The following is a 24,580-nucleotide window of genomic DNA, read 5'->3' as shown; positions in this document are numbered from 1 at the left end:
AAATAATTGTTTGCCCAATTATCATTCTACATAAAAGAACAAGTTAGGCCTTGGGTGAGTCATCAAGGACGGATCTGTTAGTAGCCCAAGCTCAACAGTAAGGATCCAAAGCTATTTGTGAGACAGCAAAAACCCAAAGGATTGACTCTTATAACTGAACAATAAAAGACAACTCAATTTAAAAATGGGCAAAGAATCTGAATAGATATTTCTCCACAGAAGATATTAAAATGGCCAATAAGCATGTGAATATCATATCAATCATTTAGGGAAATACAAATCAAAACCACAATGAGATACAACTTCACACACACTAGGACTGGAATAATCTTTAAAAAGAAATAAACAGAAATAGAAATAACGGGTGTTGGCAAGGATGTGGAAAAAGTGGAACACTGATACATTGTTAGTAGGATTGTAAAATGGTGTCGTAACTGTGGAAAACAGTTTGGCAATTCCTCAGAAAGCTAGGCATGGAGTTACCCTATAACCCAGCAATTTCAAAATCCTATGTAAGCCAGTGACCAACAACCCAGCTGGCATGATACCATGTCGGTAGCCACAGGGTCAAGCCCCGACAGACAGCCCAGCTGTCAGTGTAAAAAAAAAAATCCTAGGCAAATTCCCAAGAGAACTGCTAACATATGTTCCAGCAGCAGCATCATACATAATAGCCAAAAAGTGGAAACACCCAAAACATCCATCAACTAATGAAAGGATAAACAGAAGTGGTATGTCCATTCAATAGAATATTATTTGGCCATAAAGAGGAATGAAGTACTGGTACATACTACAACATGGATGAACCTCAAAAATATTATGCTAAATAAAAGCAGCCAGATGCAAAAGATTACATATTGTATGATTCCATTTACGTGAAATGTCTAGAATAGGTAAATCCATAGAGACAGAAAGCAGAGTGGTGGCTGCCAGGGACTGAGGGAAGGAGAAGATTGGGAGTGACTGATACCAGGTATGGGGTTTCTTCTGTGGTGATATCAGAATATTCTGGGATTAGATAATGGCAGGGGTGTGTTTGCATAACATTGTGAATATACTAAAAATCAACAAATCAGATTACTGTATAATGGTAAATTTTATATTATGTGATACTTATCTCAACTTTTCAAAAATTTGCTGAGGAAAAAACCACCAAAGAATTAAAAGGACACTTTGGTAAAACATTTGGTAACTGGCAAAGGAATTTGAAACCGTAATTTCCAAGCATACTATACTATTCTGGGTAGGAAATGGAAGCAAGGATACAAAGGGTAGCAAGTGCTAGATTTCCTACCAAGCCAACTGCAAGTTCACCAAGTTTCCCAAAAAGTCTTAAGATGAGAGTTCTGTGCCATCAAGTCTTTTAAAGATCAAGTGTAAAGTTCATTATACTTGATGGCCTTTATTCTATGAAAGGTTTCAATCCTTTGGCAGGTTCTTTCAAAAATTACACACAAATTTACCAAATTTACCATATGTGCCAGGAATTCCACTCCTACATATCTACCCAAGAAGAATGAAAATATATGTAGATACAAAGACTACGTGTGAATGTTCACAGTAGCATTACTGGGAACAGTCACAAAGTAGAAACAACTCAAACGTCCCTCCACCAGTGAATGGATACTCAAAATGTGGTTATATCCACACATGATGTTATTCAGCAACAAAAAGGACTAAGTATTGATGCATCTCACAACACGGATGAACCTCAAACACATTACGCTGAATGAAAGAAGCCACAAGCAAAAGATCACATATTATATGACTCAATTGACATGAAATTTCCAGAAAAGACAAAACCTTTAGACAAGAGTATAGATTAGAGTAGTTGACTGGGGCCAGAGTGGGAACACAGAGTGACTGCACATGGGCACAGGGATCTTTTGGGGTGATGGACATGTTCTAAAATTTGATTGTACGGATGGCTGCACAACTTGGTAATTTTACAAAAAATTCACTGAATTGTACATGTAAAATGAGTGAATGTCATGGTATATATTTTTAGACCTCAAAAAGTTATTTTAAAATACTTTTTGAAACCTAGGTAAAAATATTAATTTTCTAAATCCATAAATGTGATTTTGTCTACTGAAGGAAAATCCATGCACTTTGGATGAGCAGGTAAAAGAGTTGACATTCTTTTAGTTAATGTGAGAAACCTTATCAGATATTCTTTTCTAAAGAATAATCTCACCTTACAAGGGTACCTACAGGTAAAACAGAAGTATTCTCAGGAGGAGATTTTAAATATACTTTTAATACATAAACAAATGACTGACTGAAATCTCACAATTCATGACAGAAATTGGTGCTTCTCAAACCCTGTAGTGAAGGACTAGGTTTTTCCCCCCATTTTGTCTCAGGCTAATACTTTTATAAAATACAATAAAAACTATTGTGAAGAAGTCAAATTGCTATAAAGTTTCTAAATATCAAGTTCCTTTATTTATCTCGTTGCAGACCAATAACAGTTTACAGACTAGAAAGATTTGTGGACCAGGCTTTGAGTAGCACTGATATAAGGTCAATCATAAAGATGATTAACAGCAGATATTCTCCAGTCTTCAAACTCACCCCTTCATTTAACAAAGTATTTTTTGAGCATCCATGTGCTAGATTAATACCTCAGGACTGATCCTGTGAAATATCTGATCCTGAGCAACACAGTCCATTCCACTCTGCAGTAATAGACTGGAGGTCATGTAGCCCCAAGTTGCTGAAAGAGGTAGCCTGCCAAATGGAATTGTTTTGATTGACTATGTATTTTGGAATAGCAATTTTAGTTTTGACCCAATTTGTTTAAATCTTCCAACAGTATTTTGCCATCAACTCCTTAACTCACCTCCTGAATCCACCCATTCAATAAAATACAATAATTATGTAATGCCTAAACAATTATTTAATGATAGCTAAGTACTACTCTGGACACTAAGTAGACAGTAAAGAACAACAAAGACAACCCCTCCCATACTTAGTCTCAAAGAGCTTATAATTCAAGTGGGGAGAGAGATAATAAACCAAGTGAACATGTAAAGTATATTATATTTTAGGTGGTGATAAATACTGTGGGAAAAAATTAAGCACAATTGGGGGCAGGGAGGGGTTAGGAAGGGCAAGACAGAGGTAGAGAGTGGGGTGGACAGCAAGCTACGATTTTAAACAGGGCAGCCAGAGAAGGCCTCACTGAGAAGATAACACCTGAACAAAGACCTGAAGGAGGTGATCCAGTGACCCAAACAGATAATGCAAAAGTGTTCCAGAAGAAGTGCAAAGCCCTCAGGCAGAAACCTGCTTCAGGAAACAGCAAGGAGTGTGGCACCACTTACTCTTTTCATGGTTCTGTAATAGCAACACCCAATCCATCATTAGACTCTCAGTGCTTTGAGGAAGGAAATCAAATCTTACTCATCTTTAAATCCCCAGCTCTCACTTGCTGAGTGAAGTTGTTCAAGCAATAGTATTCTTACATTAAGACAGTACAATAATACAAACATGTTCCTTCTCTCCCCATAGGCCCCTTTCTATAAATTCTCTGCTGTATGTCATACCACTCTTCAGACGTTGCTGCCTACCCAATTAGAAAGGCCAGTTAACCTTGACTCTTCCTCTGTCTTCTCTCTCAATTTCTCATCAGGGACTGAATCCTGTCAATTGTTTTTCACGTCATTTTGTAGCCCCCAAATGGTCTCCTTTTCTGCAGGCTTTCCTTTACTTCTGAATATATGAATTTTAAATTCAACTTCATCGTATATGTAGCCTGTATGTTTTACAAAATGTAAGCCAATCATTACATATTTCTATTCAAATTTTCCACTGGCAGTTTTTATAATAATTTGAGAACTACTATGAATCATGAAGATGAAGTTCAAAGGTTATCACCGAGGTCCAACAATAGATTGTGTGTCGATTACGCTCATTGAGATGTTTCTAGAAATTCCGGCCGAACAGCTTGCATATTCAATTTTCCTTTGTAATTTCAATTGGACACGGTATTCTTCACTTTCCATTGTGAGGTCTGCCGCTGACTGCCAACAGCTGCAAAGTCCCACTACATCACAAGTGGGAGGCTGCTTTGTATTTCAGAGTATGCAATTTTAGTTAACACACACACATAGGTGCTCTCTTTCTAACTGGCTACAGTATGGAAAGCTATGTTCTCTGGTGATGAAGGAAACCTCATTTGTCCAATTCACTTTCACAGCACAACTTAAAGTGTCTTAAGCAGCATGTAGTAGAGCAGACAGGATATGAAATTTTTTTAAAAGTCCCAGATTCCAGTAGTTTAGTTTTGTGACCCTAAGTAATCTGTTCAGCCTGAGCTTCACTTTCCTCATTTTGTAAAATCAAAATAGTCGCACTGAGTAAGAGCAAGTAAAATTGCAAAACAAATGGCCAGTGAGTGGTCTGCAAGGCAGAATGGCCCACAGCATGGTTGTTTCCATTACTTTTTGAAGCTACAGGCGGTTCAAAATTGTCTACACATTTAAATTACCATGATGGTCAGATAAAAACAAATAACTACTGTAAAGAAAGAGTAAATTTAGAGTTTCCAAGAACCAATCGTGTTCACTTTCCAGAAGGCACTGAGAGAGAGAGGAAAAGATTTTACTCACACATGGTTTCATACTCGGCAACACCTCAAATAACAACTTGTTTTAAACCAAGGAGTTATTAACAGCAACAGTTTGCAAACAATAGCATTTCAGAGCGCAGTTCTTATTTTCAGTAAAATGTGCAAGAAACTAAGGTTTTACATACACGTAAATCTTTTCATTTTAAAAACATCCCTCAAGCTTTGGGGGGGAACCATTAAGGGAAAGAAATCGTACTTCCGATCAAAGATCAAAGACTCTGGTACTCACATGTACCCAGCGGCTATACATTGTAACAGGAAAAGGAGGAGGGACCTACGGAGGGAGGGGTGGCTCCTGTGCGTAGTCTATGAATTCACATTTTGCTCTCTTCTGTTCACATCCTGCGAGGACTCCACCCAAAGCAACCGAGCAAGGGGGTGGGTGGGACTCACACAGGCTAGCAAATAACAGTCTCAGAAACCGAAACGGAATCGGGGCGAATTGTCAAAACACGGCTCCCCGGAAAGAGGGGTGAAGGGGCGCGAGGAGGGACCCTGCTTTGGCGGGTGAGGCACCTCCAGTCTCTCTGCTTCCTGGGGGCACCCCCTCCCCTCAATCGCCACCAGGTCCCTCCTGTCCTACACACGGGAGAAGGCAGGCACCATACACCGAGCAAGGCCACTCATCCCTGGAACGTGGGTGGAGAGCACACGAGTACTCCTCAGAGAATCTCAAAGGGAAATCGAGGGGCAGCAACCTGAGAGGCGGCGGAAAAGGAGGAAAGGAAACTGACTGCAGAGCAGGGGACCCGTGAGACGGTGGAACAAACTAAGTACACAGCCGGAGAGGCCCGGAGCCCCAGGAAAGGAGGGCTACCTGTTGAATGGAACTGGCTCTTGGAGGCGGAGGGGGAAGATGGGCGAGAAACCCAGAGAGCGGACCGCTGTCTCCAGGGCAGCCTCTCCGGGGCCAGGGCGCTCTGAGCCCAGAGCCTGCGGGGCCCCACCCTGAGCAGCCTTGGCCGCAGATGCAGAGATGAGAGACACCGACAGTAACAAGGGGGAGGCGGCGGCCGACTGAAGCCGGTCGGGCCCGCGGTTAGTCACTCACATCTGATACTCGTCTATCGCCTCCACCAGCTGGCCCCAAGAGTCGAAGTCGGCTCCTCTCCTAAAACTGGCGCCCCAGCGCTGCAGCAGACTCCGGGTCACCTCCGACATGGCCGGTGCCCACCTCCGTCCCCTCCCGCCCCTACCCCAGCAGGGCCGGGCTCTAGGGCGCCATCCTCCCCGGGCCTGGCCCCGACATTAACAGAGCCAGGAGGAACCGCTGCGGCCACCACCGCCACCCGCCGAGGAGCCGCCCAAGCCCATTTGCCGCCACAGCCAAACTTTGCGGCTCCGGAGCGGCCGCCCCGCCGAGGCCCCGCCCCCGAGGCTCCGCCCCGGGTTAGGTTGAGGCCGCCCCGCTCCACCGAGCGGCCGCCATTGCTATTGCGGCATTCTTCCTGGGCTGGGGAGGCTTGGCCACCTCTGTCCTTCCGCTCTGAAGGAAAGACTGCAGCTCAAGAGAAAAGACTCGGGAGGAATAATCAGGAGAGGGCTGAGGAGTGGAGTGTCCCAAGAGGGCTGTAACAACGAGGCAGCCTCCGCCCCTAAACCGGGGCGCACTGCCGCCTCGGTAGCTGTCATGGCCACCCGGGTCAGGTGACTCCAGCTCGGCGCAGGCCTAGTTTCCCGTCGCTCTAGTTCGGCAGCTCTGGTTCTCCAGATTCCTACCCTCGCTTTCTCGCGGATTCGGACATTGCCTTTCTTTCCTCAGGAGAACTGCTGTACAGACGCCCAGAAATCCTGTAAGTATGTCATGAGGATGGGCGTTTCCCTGTACTATCCCTACCCTTGTTTCCCAGGAGTCCCAAATAGGTCGCCCCCTTGTACACAGTCTCCTTGGACTCGCATAGTGGTCCGAAAAAGTCTTCTAATGCCGTGAAACAAACGAAAGAAAGAAAATTGGCCCTGCGAATCACTGGTACCAGCAGCTACATTCCGCCGAATCCCCTTGCCCGCGTCCCCCCTGGCAGCTGGGGGCCTTCTAAGCTAAACAGGGCTTTGTTCAGCGGTCGTCTGCCCACCTCTCCCTGGAGGATGCTATCGGCTCTCCACACAAATGCCTGTTCAAGAAAGCGGGGCACGCAAAGGTTGGCGCCTGCGCCAGGTCGCCGCCCGCCGCGTGAAAACAGGACGGGGCCGGGAGGAAGAGGCTGGGTGGTAAACAGGAAGTGGGCGCTCGGAGCTCGGCGCTGCGCTCGGGTAGGTTCCCGGGGGCCGGGGTCTCGGGAGTGGGGGACCCTTGCCAGTAATCCGAGACCCCAGTGGGGGCAGTTAGGTGGCCGATCCGACTGTTGTACCCGTGGCTCTAAAGGCACCCTCGCGCCTGCGGGTGACTGTGTCCTGCCCTACCCTCGGAATTCCTGAGGACTGGAGGGCCGGGTCTCAGAAGCGGAAAGATGGGGCCGGGTACGGTTCTGCCCCTCTCGTGGCTGAAGTAATGATGTGCAGAACTTAAGGCGTTTCCGTCCGGAAGTGGGAGGCCGCCTTAAGAAAGTACTGTAGAAAAGTTGCTGTCACAAGATCAGGTGCACTGTGTGCTTTTCTCTCTGGAAGGTTTAATTTATATGCACGTACTAGTTTACTTAGGTTATAACGGAGGTTTACATGGATGATGTTTACAAGGTTATGTGTATTTCTAAAGGACTTGGTAAATGTTTTCAGTCATAAATGAATTTGCTCAGTTTTTCATTTAGTACACAATACATTTTCTCTTCATTAAATATTTGGTGCTCTCCAAAACCGGTTTGAACAGAAGTAAGTAAATATCGTTAAGGGAGGTGTTTGAAGTAGGTGTATATCACACACCGTTCAGTCCATGTTTTGTTTTGTTTTTTCCTCAACCAGAAAAGTCGATGGACGCATGGATAATGCCTTCAAATTAATTAAACCTTATAATATCTTGTCTATTCCTTCCTGGAATCTAATTGCCCTATTTAAGTCTTTAGTTGGGCCTTCCTGTATTCTGTGCACTGTCTACCCAAGGACTTTTTAGGCAAGTGAAATACTCCTGTTTTTTGTTTTGTTTAACCTAAAAGGTGTGGAACTTAATTTTTTTCAGTTGGCCTTTCACTTAAGTCATTTTTCAAACATTTTGGTTTTTCAGGTAGAAGTTACTGAGTTTTTTTTTTAATCATGAAAATACTCATTCTATGGAACACATGCTATATAACCAGACAGTGTCAGCAATATCATGTGGGAAATACAGTTAACTTAAAACATACTTATTTCAAGTAACCTTAGAGATCTAAATAAGGGTCACCATTTGAACCTGTTTTGGAAGTTACTTTCTTCTAGTTCTGTGCCCTTCTCAATTGCAGCTGTCCAACCGAAGTCCCGTACTATGCTACTAAAAGTGCAGTCGGGGGACCAGCAGCATCGGTGTCTCAGGTCCTGCTCCATACTGTTGAATTAGAATCTGCATTTTAACAAGACACCCTCCCCCCAGGTGATTTTTATGAACATTAAAGTTTAAACATTACTGCTTTGGTATATTTAACATTGCAGTTACTCTGGGAAATTTTCCAAATGCAGTTTTTTCTATAGGCCTGATCTAAACATAGACTACTATAAATAGAGAAAACAAGATTGACTTGTGGCAATGAAGCATTTTATATATATATATATATATATGCATGGTCTATGTATTTTTATATGAAAATGTGTATATCCTATAGTAATCTTATATTTTTAAAGATTTGATTACTATTTACGTTGTTTATCAACTGTTTTATCTTTATTTTTTTATACATTTCTTTTGTCTATAGGCAACGTCTGGAAAAGATGACGCATTGGTTTCATAGGAACCCATTAAAAGCCACAGCTCCTGTCCCTTTTAACTATTATGGTGTAGCCACTGGCCCTGCTGCTTCAAAAATTTGCAGGTAAGTTTTAATCTGTCTCACCAAGTATTGCGCCACCCTTGGATTCAATTTGTTTTAGGTCCCATGGGCCATTCAGAAGTATGTAGCACACAGTTCTAACCTTAGACTACTTAAAACCTTACAAATGACATGAAGAATTAAATCATAAATTTTTTTAAACTTTGGCAGTCATTTAGGTCAGGGTTCCTAGTGAGTCCCAGAGACACTGAAGAAATCGCAATAAAAGAGTTAAGCTATTTGTTACGAAAGACTCTTAAGTTGTATATGGATATTGTTAATTGGCTACATAGTAAATTCATTGACTTCTGAACAGGGAGAGAGATTCCTATTACCTGGGATAGCCTTCAGTAGGTTCATATAGGAGAAAGGACTTGACTAGGGTTTAAAAAAATTATATGGCTCAGATCGGGGATTGCCAAAGTACATCCTATAAATAGATCCAGTGCTTATTTTTATAAATCAGGTTTTACTGGAACACAGCCACCACCACCACCACCCCCGCTTATTTACATCCTGTCTCTGGCTGTCTTTGGCTGCTTTCCTCTACAGTAGCAGGGTTTAGTAGTCCCAACAGAAACTTAATGACCCACAAAGCTGAAAATACCTTCAGGCCCTTTACAGAAAAAGTGTGCTGGTCCCTGATTTGGATATTAGGAAGGGAGAGGAGAAAGTCATTTCTGACAGGAAAACCTTTGTTCTAGGGCTAGTAAGTAGATCCGTTTGACTAAAACAAAAAAGTAGATGCAAGAGATATTTCAAAGGAAGACTCAACTGGCTAGATTGGCTGATTTGCTGTGGGAAGTTGAAAACAATTCAATCTATAAGGAATACAAAACTTAGATGATCAAGACATTGATGCTACCAGTAAAGGAAAACCAGCCAGAGTTGCTGCTTTTTGTGGAAAGAAGTAATTGGAGCAAAAGATAGGAAAACTGGCTTACGCATGTAGACCAGGGGTCAGCAAACTAATTCCATAAAGGGCCAAATCTTTTAGTAATATTAGTCCCTTTACAATGACTTGTACATAAAGTCACTGTTGCACATTCTTTGTTCATTTTCATAAAAAGAATCTGTGGGCCATACAAAAACAAATTACAGGGTGTATTTTGCCAAACCCTGGTCTTAGGCTCCTAGAGGTCGGTCCCAGCTTAACTGTTTTATGTGCACCATTAGGCAAATGTCTCAACTTCTTTGGGCCTTAGTACTTATCTACAAAATGAATGGCCTACATTGATATTTCTGAGGTACATTTTTCTCAAGTTCTGTAATTTTAAGGTGAATGTCACTTTATACAAGTTGGATTGAACGTGATGATTGAGTGCCTACCTGGAAATAGCTAGCCAACTGTTTGAGTCTAGAACAGCCCTTATTTAAGAATTCAAATATTTTCCTAATCCAGGAACTACTACTTCCCAGCTTCTAGTTAAGTAACAGTGACAGATTCTTAAGATAGTCCACCCCATTTTTGGCCAGTGTATATAATTGTTGGTATACACCCTCTTGGAATAAGCCTCTAGAGCAAGTACCAGTGACTAAACCCTCCCATCTAGACCAATCAAGACTGCTACATTGCAGCCCTTTTAAATCTTAAAATGTTTTAAATGTTGGCATTCTTTCACTCGGACAATTTTGAGTGCTTGCTTTGCTGTGGGCACCTCCTGAGTTCTGGGTATACAGTCCCTGCTCTCCTGATGCTTAGGATTTAAATGTAGTCTTTTTTTTTTTAGTCATTTTCACACAAGTGTCTTCATTGTCCATGTAGTATCATTTGTGAACCCTCTCTAAGCAAGTTGCCTTCTGAAGTTAGATGTGGAACTGGAACAGGACCAAGTTAGAGCTGACGGTAGATGCAGGAGTGGATGTAAAGCTGTACAAATAGGTGAGATTCAAGAGAGAAAAGTGGAAAAGCAGAGATTGAACATTTTTGGAGGTGGGAATAGGAAGGGGACAGGAAAAAATACAGAAGGAACTTTTAGAGATAAGAGGAGACCCTGGAAAATTTAGTGTCACTGGAATCAGGGGAGAAATGGTGGATCTGAAACATTGCTGCAGAGAAGTAAAAGGAGAATAGAGGTGAGGGAGCAGTTTTAAAATGACCAGTGGCCATGGGGTTTTACAAATTCTTCACGTGTATGTTGAATTATAGAATACAATTTCATTTTTAAAATACAGTTTTCTACTTACTAAGGTATATTTTCATTTGTCAAATTTTGAAATTTTAAAGAGGTACTAAAATCACGCATGAACATGTTAAATTCCCACTCAAAAAGCTTTTATTGTGAACTAACCTGTTTAATTTATTCATTCTTAATTCGTTCCTCCCATCGTAAATGCTGTGTTTGATATTTTAAATTAAAACTTGCTGTATATTTTTATTACATAATTGAATTCATGATTTGTCCTTTTAATTGGACTGAGTTTATTTTAGTACAACTTGTAAACAATTGTTATTAGAAATTTCACTTCCTCTGGTGTTAGTCCTAATGGAATTCATTCCTTTGTACTTAGTAATATAATACCTTAGAGTGGGGGCAGGGAGTGTTTAAAGCTTTTGCAATTAAAACTTCTAATCCACTTTTACACAGATCCATTGTAGTACAACCTGCTTGGCCTTACTGTTCTTTCTTTCTCATGCAAGTGACTTGAGATCATGCAGAGCACAACTGCTTGAACTGTTCACTGATTTGAGTTGTTATCCAGAAATGATGATGAAAGCAGCAGATTCATATTTTTCACTCTTACAAGGTTAGTTATTTATATGAACTTCAGAATTTTTAAAGAACTATGCAGAAGTTCACATTTAGTTCTTAGACTTTTCAAAGTTTAGTCTTCTAGGCTATATTCTTTGATATGCTTGAGTTTCAGAAATGTGAAAATATAGGTGTGGTATGTAGTCTTTCTAACATTTTGAAAATACAATGTGTGCATATTTCACATTATGTTACCTTAGGAGAAGGTGTGAGAGATGGAAAAGGAGAGGGGCTAGGAGTTTCATTCAGACACCTGGAAAAGTCATTATCTGAAATATTTTCTAAACACAACGTTTTATATTTCTTTTACAACAGAAACGTTTTAAAAAAATGAAAACTTGCCATTTGCAACAGCATGGGTGGACCTAGAGGGTATTATGCTAAGTGAAATCAGCCAGGTGGAGAAAGACAAATACCATATGATTTCAGTTAAATGTGTGGAATCTAAGAAAATAAAAGAACCAACAAACAAAACATAATAAACTCAAATACAGAGAACAAACTCGTGGTTGCCATGGGGGGAGGTGGGGCGAGACAGCAGGTGAAATAGGTGAAGGGGGGAATAAAGAGGTACAAACTTCCAATTAATAAATTAGTCACAGGGATGAAAAGTACAGCATAGGGAATATAGTCAATGATATAGTATCTTTGTATTGTAACAAAATATCTACACCTACCCTCATGAGTATTTCATAATGTATATAATTGTTGAATCAATATGCTGTACACCTGAAACCAATAAAATACTGTATATCACCTAACATAAAAAGACTGAAATGTTTTATATCTTTCTATAGGTTTCATAAATTCATTGGATGAATCTACCCAAGAAAGCAAGTTACGATATATTCAGAATTTCAAGTGGACTGATACATTACAAGGACAGGTTCCTAGGTAAACAATGCTAACAGCACCGTGGTTAACTCACAGCCTCTGTACTTGGAGAAATAACATATAGGTCAGGTCAGCATTTTCTCTTAATCAGGAAATTAAAATATTGGACCTAAACTCCTAAGACATTCTATTAAGTAAAAATATAACTTTTGTTTCTCCTGGACCAAATCTGTTTTGAGATAAGCAATACAACTGTTAACTAGAATTGAATATCCTTGGCTTTTAATAACACAAAGAATGGTTTGGAGATTTGGAGCCCACATCTGGCTTTCAGTCTTTGCCTACATTCAAAGAGAGCAGAATTTTGGTTTCTTGTACTTGTCTTTTCTGATGGACAGTCCAGGTGTCTTTGGCCAGGCCCACTCTTTGTTTTTACCCAGTTCCATACTCCACACTCATTTGACTCACAGTATTTGTTTTCTTCCTAATTCCTATCCACAGTTCCTGATTTTTTTTAAAAACTTCCCTTCAGAACTTTATCAACTCACTTGAAACCAGTTAGGACAGACCTAATTATAACAGGAAAAGGATACAGATCAAAATGGTACCTAATCTTCATTTTTTTTCCACCTTTGGGTTGTAAAAATGATCATATGTCTTTATCTCAATTTGCTTTAGAATATTACTGTTTTATAAAATCAGAAGGGAAGAAAATGAAATGGAGATTGTTCGAAGGCCAGAGCAGGTAATAGAGTGGAAGGGGTATGGACTATGGACTCCTTCTAGATGCAGTTTCAGGTCTTGCTTGTACTGTGTGAACATCCGTTTCTTTGAGTGTTGGGGTTACAGATAACAGGGCTTTGGTGAGAAACAAAATAGGAAAATTTATGTTAAGTGACTAATATAATGCCAGGCATACAAAATCAATAATACTGTATGTAGAATTCATATTGGGTAGGAAGTTGAGGACTATGGAATCCTTTCCAAATTTTAATATTCTGGAATCTAAGGTTTTCCAAGTACTCATTATCTGTTTTTCTATATGTGACCCCTTTGTACTTAACCTAAAATTAAGGAATATTTCTGTTAAAAAAGACTTCTTTCTTAAAGAATGAAATCTCTGTCAGGTGTTTCGGATTACATAAATTTGGCACCTTTCCACCATGCCAGATTTTGATTCCTTGTCACAGCCTTTTTGAGTATAGTTTTATGAGACAGTGAAGAATTATGAGATGAAGGCCTTAAGTAATAATAGTGTTCAGTATATCTGAGATTAAATTATTTTATCCTTGAGTACTACTTACTCAGTAGAAAGTACACTGAGAAGTTCAACTGTATGTACTCCCTATTACTTAGATGTGGTACAATAGAAATGGAGTGTTTAGCAGCAAGGCAGATTGAAATAAATGAAGGATAAAAAGGGAGAGAGTTATTCATGGGACTTAATATAGACTATCTTTTTAAAGTTATAAATCAGATATGCCTACAAGATCACCAGATGTAATTCATTTGAAAGTCCTCAGTGTTGAAAAGAGTAAGCTATTAAACTATACCTTAAATATTTTTCAGCCAGGAAAGTTGTTTTCAGAAGTTTAATACATAATATGTTAAATGGGATAGTTTATAAGTTATTTTATATTTTGTATAAAAAATTTTTTTTACTCTAAAAAGTTTCCATTTCTACATTCCTTTTAAGATGGAGACAAATAAAAAATAAAAAGCTGAATCATGATTCTAGTTTCTTCCCTTTGGGTAATTTTTCTGTATCTTGGTAATATGTGTATAAATAGAGTATTCTGTTTTCTTCCTCATTTGAGGTGAGATAATGTCCAAAGAATTTTCAGGTTCTTAGCAGAATAGTGATTAAAAATTAATAATATTTGATTAATAAGCCTTTGTCATCATCTTTGAGTCATCTGTAGTAATAGAATCTAAAGGAAACAAGATATAAAATAGAACTTAATGATCATGTTTATAATTCTAGTGCCCAGCAGGATGCTGTTTTTGAGTTAATTTCCATGGGATTTAATGTAGCCTTGTGGTACACCAAATATGCTTCAAGACTGGCTGGAAAAGAAAAGTAAGTTAAAAGGGAAGGGCTATCTGCATATGTTATTTTTTAAATATGTGGAGCTTCATATTAAAATGACTAGGCTTCTGGTAAGTGAAAGGTTGCCTCATAATATTAGTATTTTAAGTACCAGATTATGAAGCCCAGTATTAGAGGGGGGGAAAACTAATGTTCTCATAGGGAAAGTCTTTCTAAATAAAACCCCAAACCATGAAAAAGACAAATTGAATAGTTGACTGCATCAAAGTACTATAAAGAAGGTTAAGAACAAATGACAGATTGGTCAAAAAAATTGCAATACGGATGACAAATTGTTTTTATAATGTATACTCCTACAAGTAAACACAGAAAAGGCCAAGAGATCAACTGAAAATAAGCAAATGACATAACCAGGCAATTCACAGAAAATAGAAATACAAATGCATGTAAGTATGTGAACAATGTTTTGAAGGATTAAATGAAATGAGATACGATTCTTACAATAGTAAAAGAGGATATTAGTACAAAACTGGCAACTACCTACCTACCACAGTGCACCTGAACATGGATGTAGTAGGAAGCAATTTAAAATGAAGTTGAACTGTATGTGCTGATGTGAAATTATCTCTAAGGTAATTCAGGTGTTTAAAACGGGCAATCTAGTGAATATTGTGTGTGTTTGTTTTTTTTACTGTGTGCATGTATTAGGTGTATACATTTTGTGCTTGTTTATGCACAGATGGGCGTAAAAACAAGAAGCCTTTGTCCAGACTTCTAAATAGGTTCTCACTTTTTTTTATTTGTAGTATCTTCTCTTTGGATATTTTTCATATGTATTTGTTACACTTTTTTAAGTGTTGAGTTAGAATTTTTTTAAAGGAAGAAAACTAGCAGTGAGAAACACAAAAATGGCTCATTTGATGTTACAGTAATGTATCAGTTGTTAGTTCTAATACGAGAAATGGAATTCAACCTCTAATGTAACCACTGTCTTTAAGCATAACAGAAGATGAAGCAAAAGAAGTCCATCGCAGCCTAAAAATTGCAGCTGGGATTTTTAAACATTTAAAGGTAAAATAATAATAATAGTAAAATGTATTCTTAATGCATTAATTCTCAAGTAATTTTTATTTATTTCTTTGGGAGATGGGGGTAGGGAATTATTTCATTGTGTAGAAAGAACTAATATGTGTTGTGTTTTCCTTACGTTAAGTATCTTGTCAGTGAGTGCAGCCAGTTACAGAATATTAAATGTCTCCATTTTAGAAAATCACCAGTTAATTTTACAATTAGAAAAGTCAGAGTTGTAATTCACTGCTTTTTCTGTCTTTTCTGAAAAGATAGGAGAAAAAGTACAAAAATTCAGTGGTTGTTACCAGTTCCCACAGCAGTTGCCAGAAGCAGGCACGATCCTGCAGCACTGAACTTCTGAATGCATTCTCTGTGCCGGTGAAAATGCTGGTGGGGCAATCAGGATGCACCAGTTACATTAAATTCCCTGAAGATGTGATGGGAATTAGGGAAAAGACTAACGTATTTTCCACCCAGAATTACCCCACCTCATTCTCATTAAGCCACTGTTCACTGAAGGCCAGTGTTGGGTTTTCTCATGATAAAATAAGATGCTTTTACAGTGATTAAAAAGCTGTGACCCTGAGTTAGCTATAAAATTATAGCCTTCTTTGTCTACACTTAATTAATGTGAATGAGCAATTCTGGCTGCCCCACAGGAGGGAACCTTGGCCACTGTTTCAGCTAAATGTTTTCTAAGACAAACATATGACTTCCCTGTCTAAGCAATCTGTTAACACCCAGATTTTGTTCTTGAATTTTAGTATGCAGGAGTTTTTCTTCTCTATAAGCTCAAAACTGCTTTTTACAGTTTCTGTTTGTACCCTAAATTTCTGATAAGTCCCCAAATTGAATGTGTCGTAACTTCCATTTTTATCTAACAACGGGGTTACAATAAAATTTGGCTTCTTTGTTTTTTTGTTTTTCTTTCTCTCTTAGGAAAGTCATATCCCAAAGCTTATTACACCTGCAGAAAAGGGGAGAGATTTAGAGGCACGACTCATAGAAGCTTATATTATCCAGTGTCAGGCTGAAGCTCAAGAAGGTATCCTAAATATTGTAAGACTGCTTTCATTTGAAGGTCTATATTGGCACATTATTCTTTTATTCTTCAAATCAGAATTAGCTAGAATTAGGTTCTGGGAAATTTATAGTGAGGAGTAATTTTACCTGTAGTATTTTCCTTCATTTTTAGTTAGCAGGAAAAGGCTTTATAGTTTAATGGCTCTTTTTAAGAGCATTTCGATTTCATGCCATTTCTCAAGGCATAAAATTTTGTAACTCACTCCTTTTCCCCTTTCACAATTTGACTTACCTTGAAACCTTCACCTTTCATTGGCAGAAAGTAGTTGAAGACTTAGGTGAAATCATTAAAGAAACTTCGTAGGCTTTTGTTACTTTTTATTTCAAATTCCAGTACCCTGAAAGTACTTGTTTTCTCTTAGGTCATGCTATTTTATAGTAGTAATTTTCTGTGATTAGCTAGTAACTAGCTTGTGTTTTTTTAAAAAGAAAAATGGTATCAGAACCAATAAGCTCAATGTTTCATCCTTATTTTTGCATTTTCTCTAAGTTTTCATGTTAAAACTTTTAACAAACTATATTAAAATCCCAAATTGTTGGACTATCTTTTGCAATTATAATTGAATTTAGAGTGAATACAAGTGAACTTATTTATACATTCACTTTACTGTGTTTTGGTTATAGTAACAATTGCTCGAGCAATTGAACTGAAACACGCTCCTGGGCTAATTGCTGCACTGGCATATGAAACAGCCAATTTCTATCAAAAAGCAGGTAAGTTTATAATTCTGTCATATTTTTAGTCTTTAGGTTTGCAGATTAACTCTTGGTTTAAGAGGGAGCAAGCAAAACAAAAAGATTCTGAGATGATTTCATCATTTGCAAAACAAATAATATTTGCATTATTAATCTTATTTAAAAGAAAATAAAACAGCTGTTCACAGTTACATACTACATAGCTTCTAATGGAAAGGGTAATCCTATATTTTTTTAAGCAGTTATATCTAATAATATAGCTCTCTTGTTTTTGAAATTGTTTTGGTCTTTATATAACTTTATGGTTAGTATCCTCATTTAAACAGGAAAGCAAACTCCAAAGGATTAACTGCTCGTAGGTGGGAAGCTGGGACTAGAATTCAGGTGTTCTCATTAGCCTTTTCAACTTATTTACTTATTTAGGAAACATGCATGTTCCTGTTTATGGGGTGATTGCAATTTTGTTGAGTATACAAAGATCAATAGATCAGAGTCACAGTCTAGGGAAGGGGACAAATGTACAACCACATTATTATAGCATGAATTAAGATGCTACAGTGGTGGAATACAATTCTGAAGGATCTGGGTGTGCTAGAAAAGGTTTTCTGGAGGAAGATGGTGTTTTAGCCTTATTTTGAAATATAGAAGTTCTGAGAGTTTGTTAGGAAGCTTTAGCAAATGGGAGTGGAACATTATCTCTCTAGTATGTACAGAGATAAGAGAAAAACAGACACATTCTGGAACCTTTAGAAAGATACCCTTTGCTGAAACAGGATGAGAGAAAAGAGAAGAGGTTAGGGAAGTATGCATGTGTGATACCACAGACTGGTCTGTAGGCCTGCCTGAGGAGTTTGACCTTATTTGGAAGATATTTGGGTCCCATTAAAAGATGTAAAGTAAATCCGACTTGATTGGATTTCAATTTCATACAGGTCCCTGTGGTTGCTAGATGAGAAATGTGTTTGCTAGGTGAAGGAACATTAGGCCAACTTAACACTTAGGAAAAAATGATTATGGAGGAAACCATAAATATGTTGACAAAGACAGCGAAGTAGGAAATGGAGAAGTAGAAACAGATTGAGATATGTTTGGCAGATAGGTGAGTGTGTGTGTGTTTTATACAAGATTTCGTGATAGGGTGGTGAGAGGAGGGTATCCTACGGATTTCTGACTTGGATGACTGGACTACTCTTTGCATTGCTGTATTGCATAAATGTTTAAAAGGTGTAATAGTACAATTTGTATTTATGTTGAAGTTCTTAGTTTATCATTAAACTAAGGTTACATTAACTATCAAACCAGAGAGATGCTGTTTAACTAATCTTATGTAGTTGGAATATAGTTATGGGAAACCAAGTCACTTTAAAGGAAGGTCTTTTAAAAGTATGTAAATGCTTGAGTTTTATACCTGAATAGCATTCTGCTTTTAGCATCTGAACACATGAACTAAAAGCCTCCTAGTGAATCAGGGTGAAATTATATTTTGCTTTTTAAAATGTAACTTTAGATCATACTTTATCCAGTTTGGAGCCTGCATACTCTGCTAAATGGAGAAAATATCTTCACTTGAAAATGTGTTTCTACACAGCTTATGTAAGTATTTATAACTCTCAAGGCAATATAAATTTACTGTCTTTCCAGTCCCTCGAGTGCTGGGGCTGTCATCTCTCTAGACTCTTAATTAGCGTTTTACAAGTAATGGAGTCACTGACGGTCAGTGCAGCCATTGTGAACTGAAGTGGGTGGAAAGAGATGGTAGAAAACTATAGAACTGGATTATAGCAGGGGAATTACTATTTGATTTAAACCTACTTTTAGGCTAAACTTTCTGCATACTTAATGAGAATTCTCCCGTTTCATCCTATTCATTGAGGAAGGTATTTATTAATTCTAATCTTAAGTCATTTCACACAATATATAACCTGAGTTTTGAGGAATCTTTTATAAGCAGTCTTTTGGAAGTAATTTAATCAGTCTCATAAAACCACCAAACTTGTTTTGGTTAGAATATTGTGAGGAATAACTAAGAAGCCTTTTTCAGATCTGGGTACATAGTTTTTTTGCCCTGTACTAAGTAGACATTTAAAGATATATTAGTCCTACTAAAATAGTAGTCGGACACTAATACAGTCCTACTAATAATTATGTAGGTCCTGCCTAGTCCTGCTTCAGGCTGGTACATTTCTCTTAAAACCTGTTTAGTCCTTAACCTCAAAATCCTCCCTCCCTCTCCCCCTGCATTAGCACAGTAATTTCCCTCGTCTACCACTGTGCCCTTATTTTAAAAACAGTTTTCAGCAAATATGTTTTGTTCTCAGCCCACGGTTAGAAGGCTAGCCTGGCTCAAGGCTTGACACAATTTCACTTTTTATAGTAACAGAGATGGGGGAAAGCATATTCAAGTAAAGTGTCAGAGATTGCACTGATACCTCAGACAGTGGGCAAAGGCATATAAAACAGCGATAGTGGAAAGCATCATTTGGGGGAAGACTGAATAAAATTTGTTTCTTTTACCAGGCTTACTGTTATCATGGTCAGACTTTGTTGGCTAGTGATAAATGTGGTGAAGCAATTCGGTCTCTCCAAGAAGCTGAAAAATGTAAGTATTCCTGCCAGGATATTAGCTCCTTTTTTAAAAACAAATGTTTTATCAGAAAGAGGAAATGGGCAGTTAAAAGGGTATTTGTCTGAGTTCATGAAAGAGAATGGAAATCAGTGAGGTAATTGGAGAAAAACAAAAATGTTTCAAAAACCTGGAACCTGTAGAAAATACCCACCTTCCCCTTCTACTATTCTTGGTATTGCTGTTTTACTAGGTAAAGAGCAGTAACATTTCCTACCAGCTCTAATTTAAAGCCAAGTAATTGATAATTAATTACAGTCAAATGACTTTATATTGCTCTCACATGCAGTTTATGCAAAGGCCGAAGCATTATGCAAAGAATATGGAGAAACCAAAGGACCTGGACCAACGGTCAAACCTTCAGGACACCTATTCTTTAGAAAGCTTGGAAATCTTGTAAAGAATACCATGGAAAAATGTGAGAGAGAAAATGGATTTATGTGAGTGCAGCTTACAATTATGTTTAGATATTAATACTGTTTTAACAATACCACAGTTTGTGTTAGTCTGCATTCCCAAGGATGTTTTGTCAGGTTGCGTTTTAAGTTCAGCTGTATTTTTCTCTTTAAATTGGTTGATAAAGTTCACTTCCGTTGGACCTAACTTTTATTCTGTTTCTGTTGACAGTATATGAAAGGTCTTCAGATTGAAGCCCAAGTAGCATGTAGCCCACTCCTGCCGTCCTGATTTCCTCTTAGCTTTGTTTCCTTGCCATTCCTTCTTCACGATTGCATACATCTTGTCAGTACCCTGTGCATATTCATCCCACTCTGGTTTCAGCTACCTGTACTGCAGGGAAATTAATTTTCTGTCAGTCCTGCCTAATCAAGCAGCTTTCCATTATTAAGTCAGCATTTTCAGACTAGGTCGACATCCTGCTTAAGTTGGTAGGATCAATTCCGTCCCTGCTTTTATCTCTTTACATTCTTCCCCTTATATTCTGCATCTGGTCATCCTGAGCTCTTCGATTTCCTTGAACATGTCTAGTTTAACTTTGCTGTCTTCCTTTGGAAAGCATCCCTGAACCCCCCAAATCTGGGTGAATTGTCCCTCTTTTGTGTTCTCCTGGCCCTCTGCATCCTTCAGTAGCTTCTGTTACTGGCATTGTAGTTGACAGGGTTTCTTGACTTCTAACTTACTCATCTATAGTCTACATGAGGCAGGAAAATCTCTGTCTTACTAATCATTAAATTGTCATTTTCTTGCACAGGGCCTTGAACATAATTGGCAGTCAAATAGTAAAGAAATGAATTACTGTTCCAATTATTTTTTGCAGTTACTTTCAAAAAATTCCAACAGAAGCCCCACAGCTGGAACTCAAAGCAAATTATGGTCTTGTAGAACCTGTACCTTTTGAATTTCCGCCTACAAGTACTCACTGGACACCAGAAACATTGGCTGCATTTGATCTCACCAAAAGACCCAAGGACGACAGTGTATGAGATTGCATTTTTTTTCCATTTATTCACAAAAGTTTAAAAGGAGAATTCAGAGTTAGCATTTTGATATTTTTCCTTATTTATAAAGAAATACATGTTTCTCTAAATGTTAAATTAGCTAGTTACAGTGACTAGTGTAATCTGTTACAGAGCTCTCTAGAGGTAAGACCTCTAGGCCTTAATTGTCTTCTGATTTTCTACATAATTGATGTTTTCAACACATGATCTTCCCTTTTTATGATTTGTCAGAGCCTCCTTTAAGAAGAGTGTGAGAAAAGGTCTAAAGAGGATGGTTCATCCGTGTTTATATCCCTATAGCAATATCCTGTATTTTTTTACTATTTTTTGATTAGCATATTGGTGGTTACTTGAAGATTTGACATAATTTCAACATTCCATGAAATCACCCAAGAGTAAAATATTCATTGATGTCTAAGTACATCTTGATGTACTAAATCACATAGTAGATTAAGTAGAAGATGTGAGGTTTGACTACCAAAAAATGAGGAATCTATTTAAAAAGGGGGGGGGATGGGAATTATTTTGGAATCATTGCTCCTTCCTTGAAATTGGGTTATTTTTATATAATTTTCTACCTATACTAAAACCATCATCCTTAAAATAATTGTGTTTTTATCCTGTTCAGCCTGTAAAATAATGCCCTAAGAGGTAGCCTCTTATTATCACGAGTTATTTCCAGAATTAAAGGTCCCAGTGCATGGATTCATCATTCAGTTTCTCCCTCTTCAGAAAGAGTACAAGTTCCATTAGCTTGATTTTTGCCTATCCATCTAGATTTTCATCGCCACTGAAATATTGCTTTCCGATTACATCTTAATTGAATTGATACGTAGCTTCTGGAATAGCTTTATTAATCTCAGTGTTGTGTAAGTTAATATGACATCTTTTAAAAGTCTGAAGTGGGAAAGATGTAGTGGTTTTTTTCCTCCAAATCTTAGTTTATGTACTAAAACAGTGTTTTCCTCTCTCTAGACCAAACCCAAACCAGAAGAAGTGGTGAAACCTGTGAAAGAACCAGACATCAAACCTCAAAAGGACACCGGGTGCCACATCTCCTAAAATACACTGACGCACTGTGCATTTTGACTTCCTCTGCTGGCAGATAAGAGAAATCATGGAACTTCGTATTTCTTAAAGTGATTTCTCTGAAACTTATAGATAATTTAATACAGAGTATAACTGAATAAACTACTTCAGTTTATTTGCTCTTGATTTTTAATATAGTGGGGATGTTTCGTGTTTTGTTCTAGACTCCTTTTTAATCAGGACAACGTGTGAAAGATTTTATTGTGCCTCTGAAGGGCGTATTTGGGGGCTGGGTTGTTTTTTTTTTTTTTCCCTAAACTCTGGGTAGTAATAAATTCCAGGTTAATATAGGGCCAGAATCATGTGGTTTCAGGTATGTTTTAATGTCTTCACAAAAAAGTTGATTTTCCTTCCTCTTCCTTGATACCAGAAGAATGATGGGTCAGTTTTTCATGCTTTTCTTCCCTCTCTCCTAAGGAATTGCAGCACAGGCTTGTTATGTTGCAAGTTCGTTGTTTTCTGGTGGGAAAAAAAGTCACACTTAAAGATCAGAAATCTTAATACAAAATCCTTTATATTTATTAGAACTTACAATTTACTCAAAAATCAGTGTTTATAGGTATGTTGGGACCTTAACTCCTATTCTGGTAGCCCTGCAATTCCTTTCAGTCCCTTTAAACCTGTGGTGATTTTTACAGGTACCTTTTCTAATGAATTTTTTTACTTAGAGGACAAAACTTTGTAACAGCTGTTAGCATTTCTATATGAGATAAGACAAGAATGAAAATGTTTTTGCAAAAGTCAAATACTGCATGAAATAAATTTTAACCTAAACAAGATAGGTTGTCTTGAATTACACTGGTAACTCTCTCCTTCTTTGTTACACAAGTTACAAAATGTCTGATCTCAGTATACTTTTGTTTTTAAATGTTTTCTAATACACATATCCTGTCAAAATTGTATTGCTTTAGGCCAAAGGCCATAGAAAAACTCAGCCAGCAGATACAGTATGATCTTAAAAATAGCTTGTAATACTTACTTTAGTATATACACAAAGTTGGGAAATAGTGGACACATTATACTATAACAACAGTCACATCTGTAGGTTTATCTTTTGATTATTCTCTTAGGGAGTTAGCTAGTTTCCCTATTATAAATGACAGATTAATTGACATAATAGGAATAATAGTAATAGTATATATTGAAAGTGTGCCAGGCACTGTACTGAGCACTTCAGCCATTGAATCCACACAGCAACTCTGTGGAAAGTAATTAAAATCTGTGTAAAGTGCTGAAATAGAAATAAACATTTCATTATGAATTAAAAGTAGATCATGCCTACCTGAATATTGTGCTCAAGTAAATGCTTAAATTATAGTTTATACTCCTGAAAAAAGCTGCATAGAATCTGAGTTTTTTAATACATGGAAATGCTAATTACTCCTTGCTGTGTGTAACACTTAATATTTCAAGCTGCAGTTTCCAGAATAAGTGGAGTAACAACAGATACTTAATTTTATTTGGCTGACCGTACAAAAATTATTTTAATTAAATTTCACTGTATTATGTGTACTACTTAGTACAAAATCACTTGCTCTAAACAGTACTTGATACCAGGGTATTAGTCTCGGCATACAGGACCTATTTATCTTATATAATAGTACTTATTAACTGGGTTACTAAATTTTCACATTAACATTTCTGTGGCTCACACCTACTACATATGGAATGAAATGTTATATGCTCAGTGCTTCTGTAAAATGCAGTGAATACTGGCATTACTTTCAATCAGTACTTGGTGGCTTTGACATAAACAGGTAATATATTCAGTTGACTCAGTAAAGATGACACTTTGTAACTCAAGTATTCCATTATTTATCATATTCTTTGAAGTAGTACTGAGAATTTGGGGGAGTTAAATGTAAAGAAGTGGCATGAGGGTTATGAAGAGACTAACTATTTAACTGTTGCATACATTTCATACTTAGTTTAAACTGGGTATTGACAGCTACCATTCTGCAAAAGGTGTTGTTTGTATAACGAATCATCTTTTTATTTATGAAAATAAAAGTAATTTTACTTATGATTTTATTGGAAATTTTGTTTTTTGATAAATATGTTAATATTTATTAAGCTGGTAACAGTTAATACAATGCAAAATCCTAATTCTTCACAGTAACATTTTAAAATGACAAATACACTCGCATCAGTCGTATTATGCCACATGCGCCGCACATTAAACATTCAGCACTCCATCGACTTGGTTTCTCTTATGTTTATCGGTACTCACCACCTCTTGATCTGGAAGTAGGATTTCTCTGCCTATGCGTATCTTACTCGTGGCGGCGTCCGGCGTGCTGCTGCACTGTATACTGTGGCGACCTAGATCATACATGATGTATTCCAAAATAAAACCATA

The 24,580-nt window shown here is 37.9% G+C and overlaps 2 protein-coding genes across 5 annotated transcripts in view; one reads left to right on the top strand and one right to left on the bottom strand.

The window, feature by feature from the left end:
• The window catches only part of AIDA (axin interactor, dorsalization associated), a 35,186-nt gene extending 29,249 nt beyond the window's left edge, over positions 1–5,937 (bottom strand). Inside the window, exon 1 of the mRNA XM_036922161.2 lies at positions 5,688–5,937. Coding sequence (XP_036778056.1) covers positions 5,688–5,797 — 110 coding nt within the window. The 5' untranslated portion in view covers positions 5,798–5,937. The remainder of the gene's footprint in view (positions 1–5,687) is intronic.
• A 147-nt stretch (positions 5,938–6,084) lies between these two features.
• BROX (BRO1 domain and CAAX motif containing) lies at positions 6,085–24,247 on the top strand. Of its 4 annotated transcripts, none has more exons than XM_057495055.1 (14): positions 6,085–6,429; positions 8,005–8,132; positions 8,452–8,568; positions 11,207–11,313; positions 12,116–12,212; positions 14,137–14,232; positions 15,201–15,273; positions 16,213–16,318; positions 16,981–17,070; positions 18,560–18,645; positions 19,570–19,651; positions 19,965–20,115; positions 20,952–21,111; positions 22,108–24,247. In XM_057495055.1, exons 3-14 carry the CDS (start codon positions 8,468–8,470, stop codon positions 22,192–22,194), a joined length of 1,236 nt encoding a protein of 411 aa, XP_057351038.1. In that variant the 5' UTR covers positions 6,085–6,429; positions 8,005–8,132; positions 8,452–8,467; the 3' UTR covers positions 22,195–24,247. The 4 variants fall into 4 exon arrangements, with proteins under 4 accessions (XP_057351038.1, XP_036778054.2, XP_036778055.2 ...); XM_057495054.1 differs by lacking the exon at positions 6,085–6,429 and adding an exon at positions 6,760–6,886; XM_036922159.2 differs by lacking the exon at positions 8,005–8,132 and having other exon boundaries at positions 6,086–6,429.
• Positions 24,248–24,580: the final 333 nt, after the last annotated feature.

Source organism: Manis pentadactyla, chromosome 19, assembly GCF_030020395.1.
Source record: "Manis pentadactyla isolate mManPen7 chromosome 19, mManPen7.hap1, whole genome shotgun sequence".
Taxonomy (NCBI): domain Eukaryota; kingdom Metazoa; phylum Chordata; class Mammalia; order Pholidota; family Manidae; genus Manis; species Manis pentadactyla.
Note: the sequence above shows the minus strand (reverse complement) of the source record. Positions and strands in the feature narration are given on the sequence as shown.

Coding starts and splice junctions, on each gene's coding strand:
- BROX (XM_057495055.1), top strand. CDS start 8,468: ATGACGCATTGGTTTCATAGGAACCCATTAAAAGCCACAGCTCCTGTC. Junction 16,319..16,980: donor TCAGGCTGAAGCTCAAGAAG/GTATCCTAAATA, acceptor TTTTGGTTATAG/TAACAATTGCTCGAGCAATT. Junction 17,071..18,559: donor CAATTTCTATCAAAAAGCAG/GTAAGTTTATAA, acceptor ATGTAACTTTAG/ATCATACTTTATCCAGTTTG.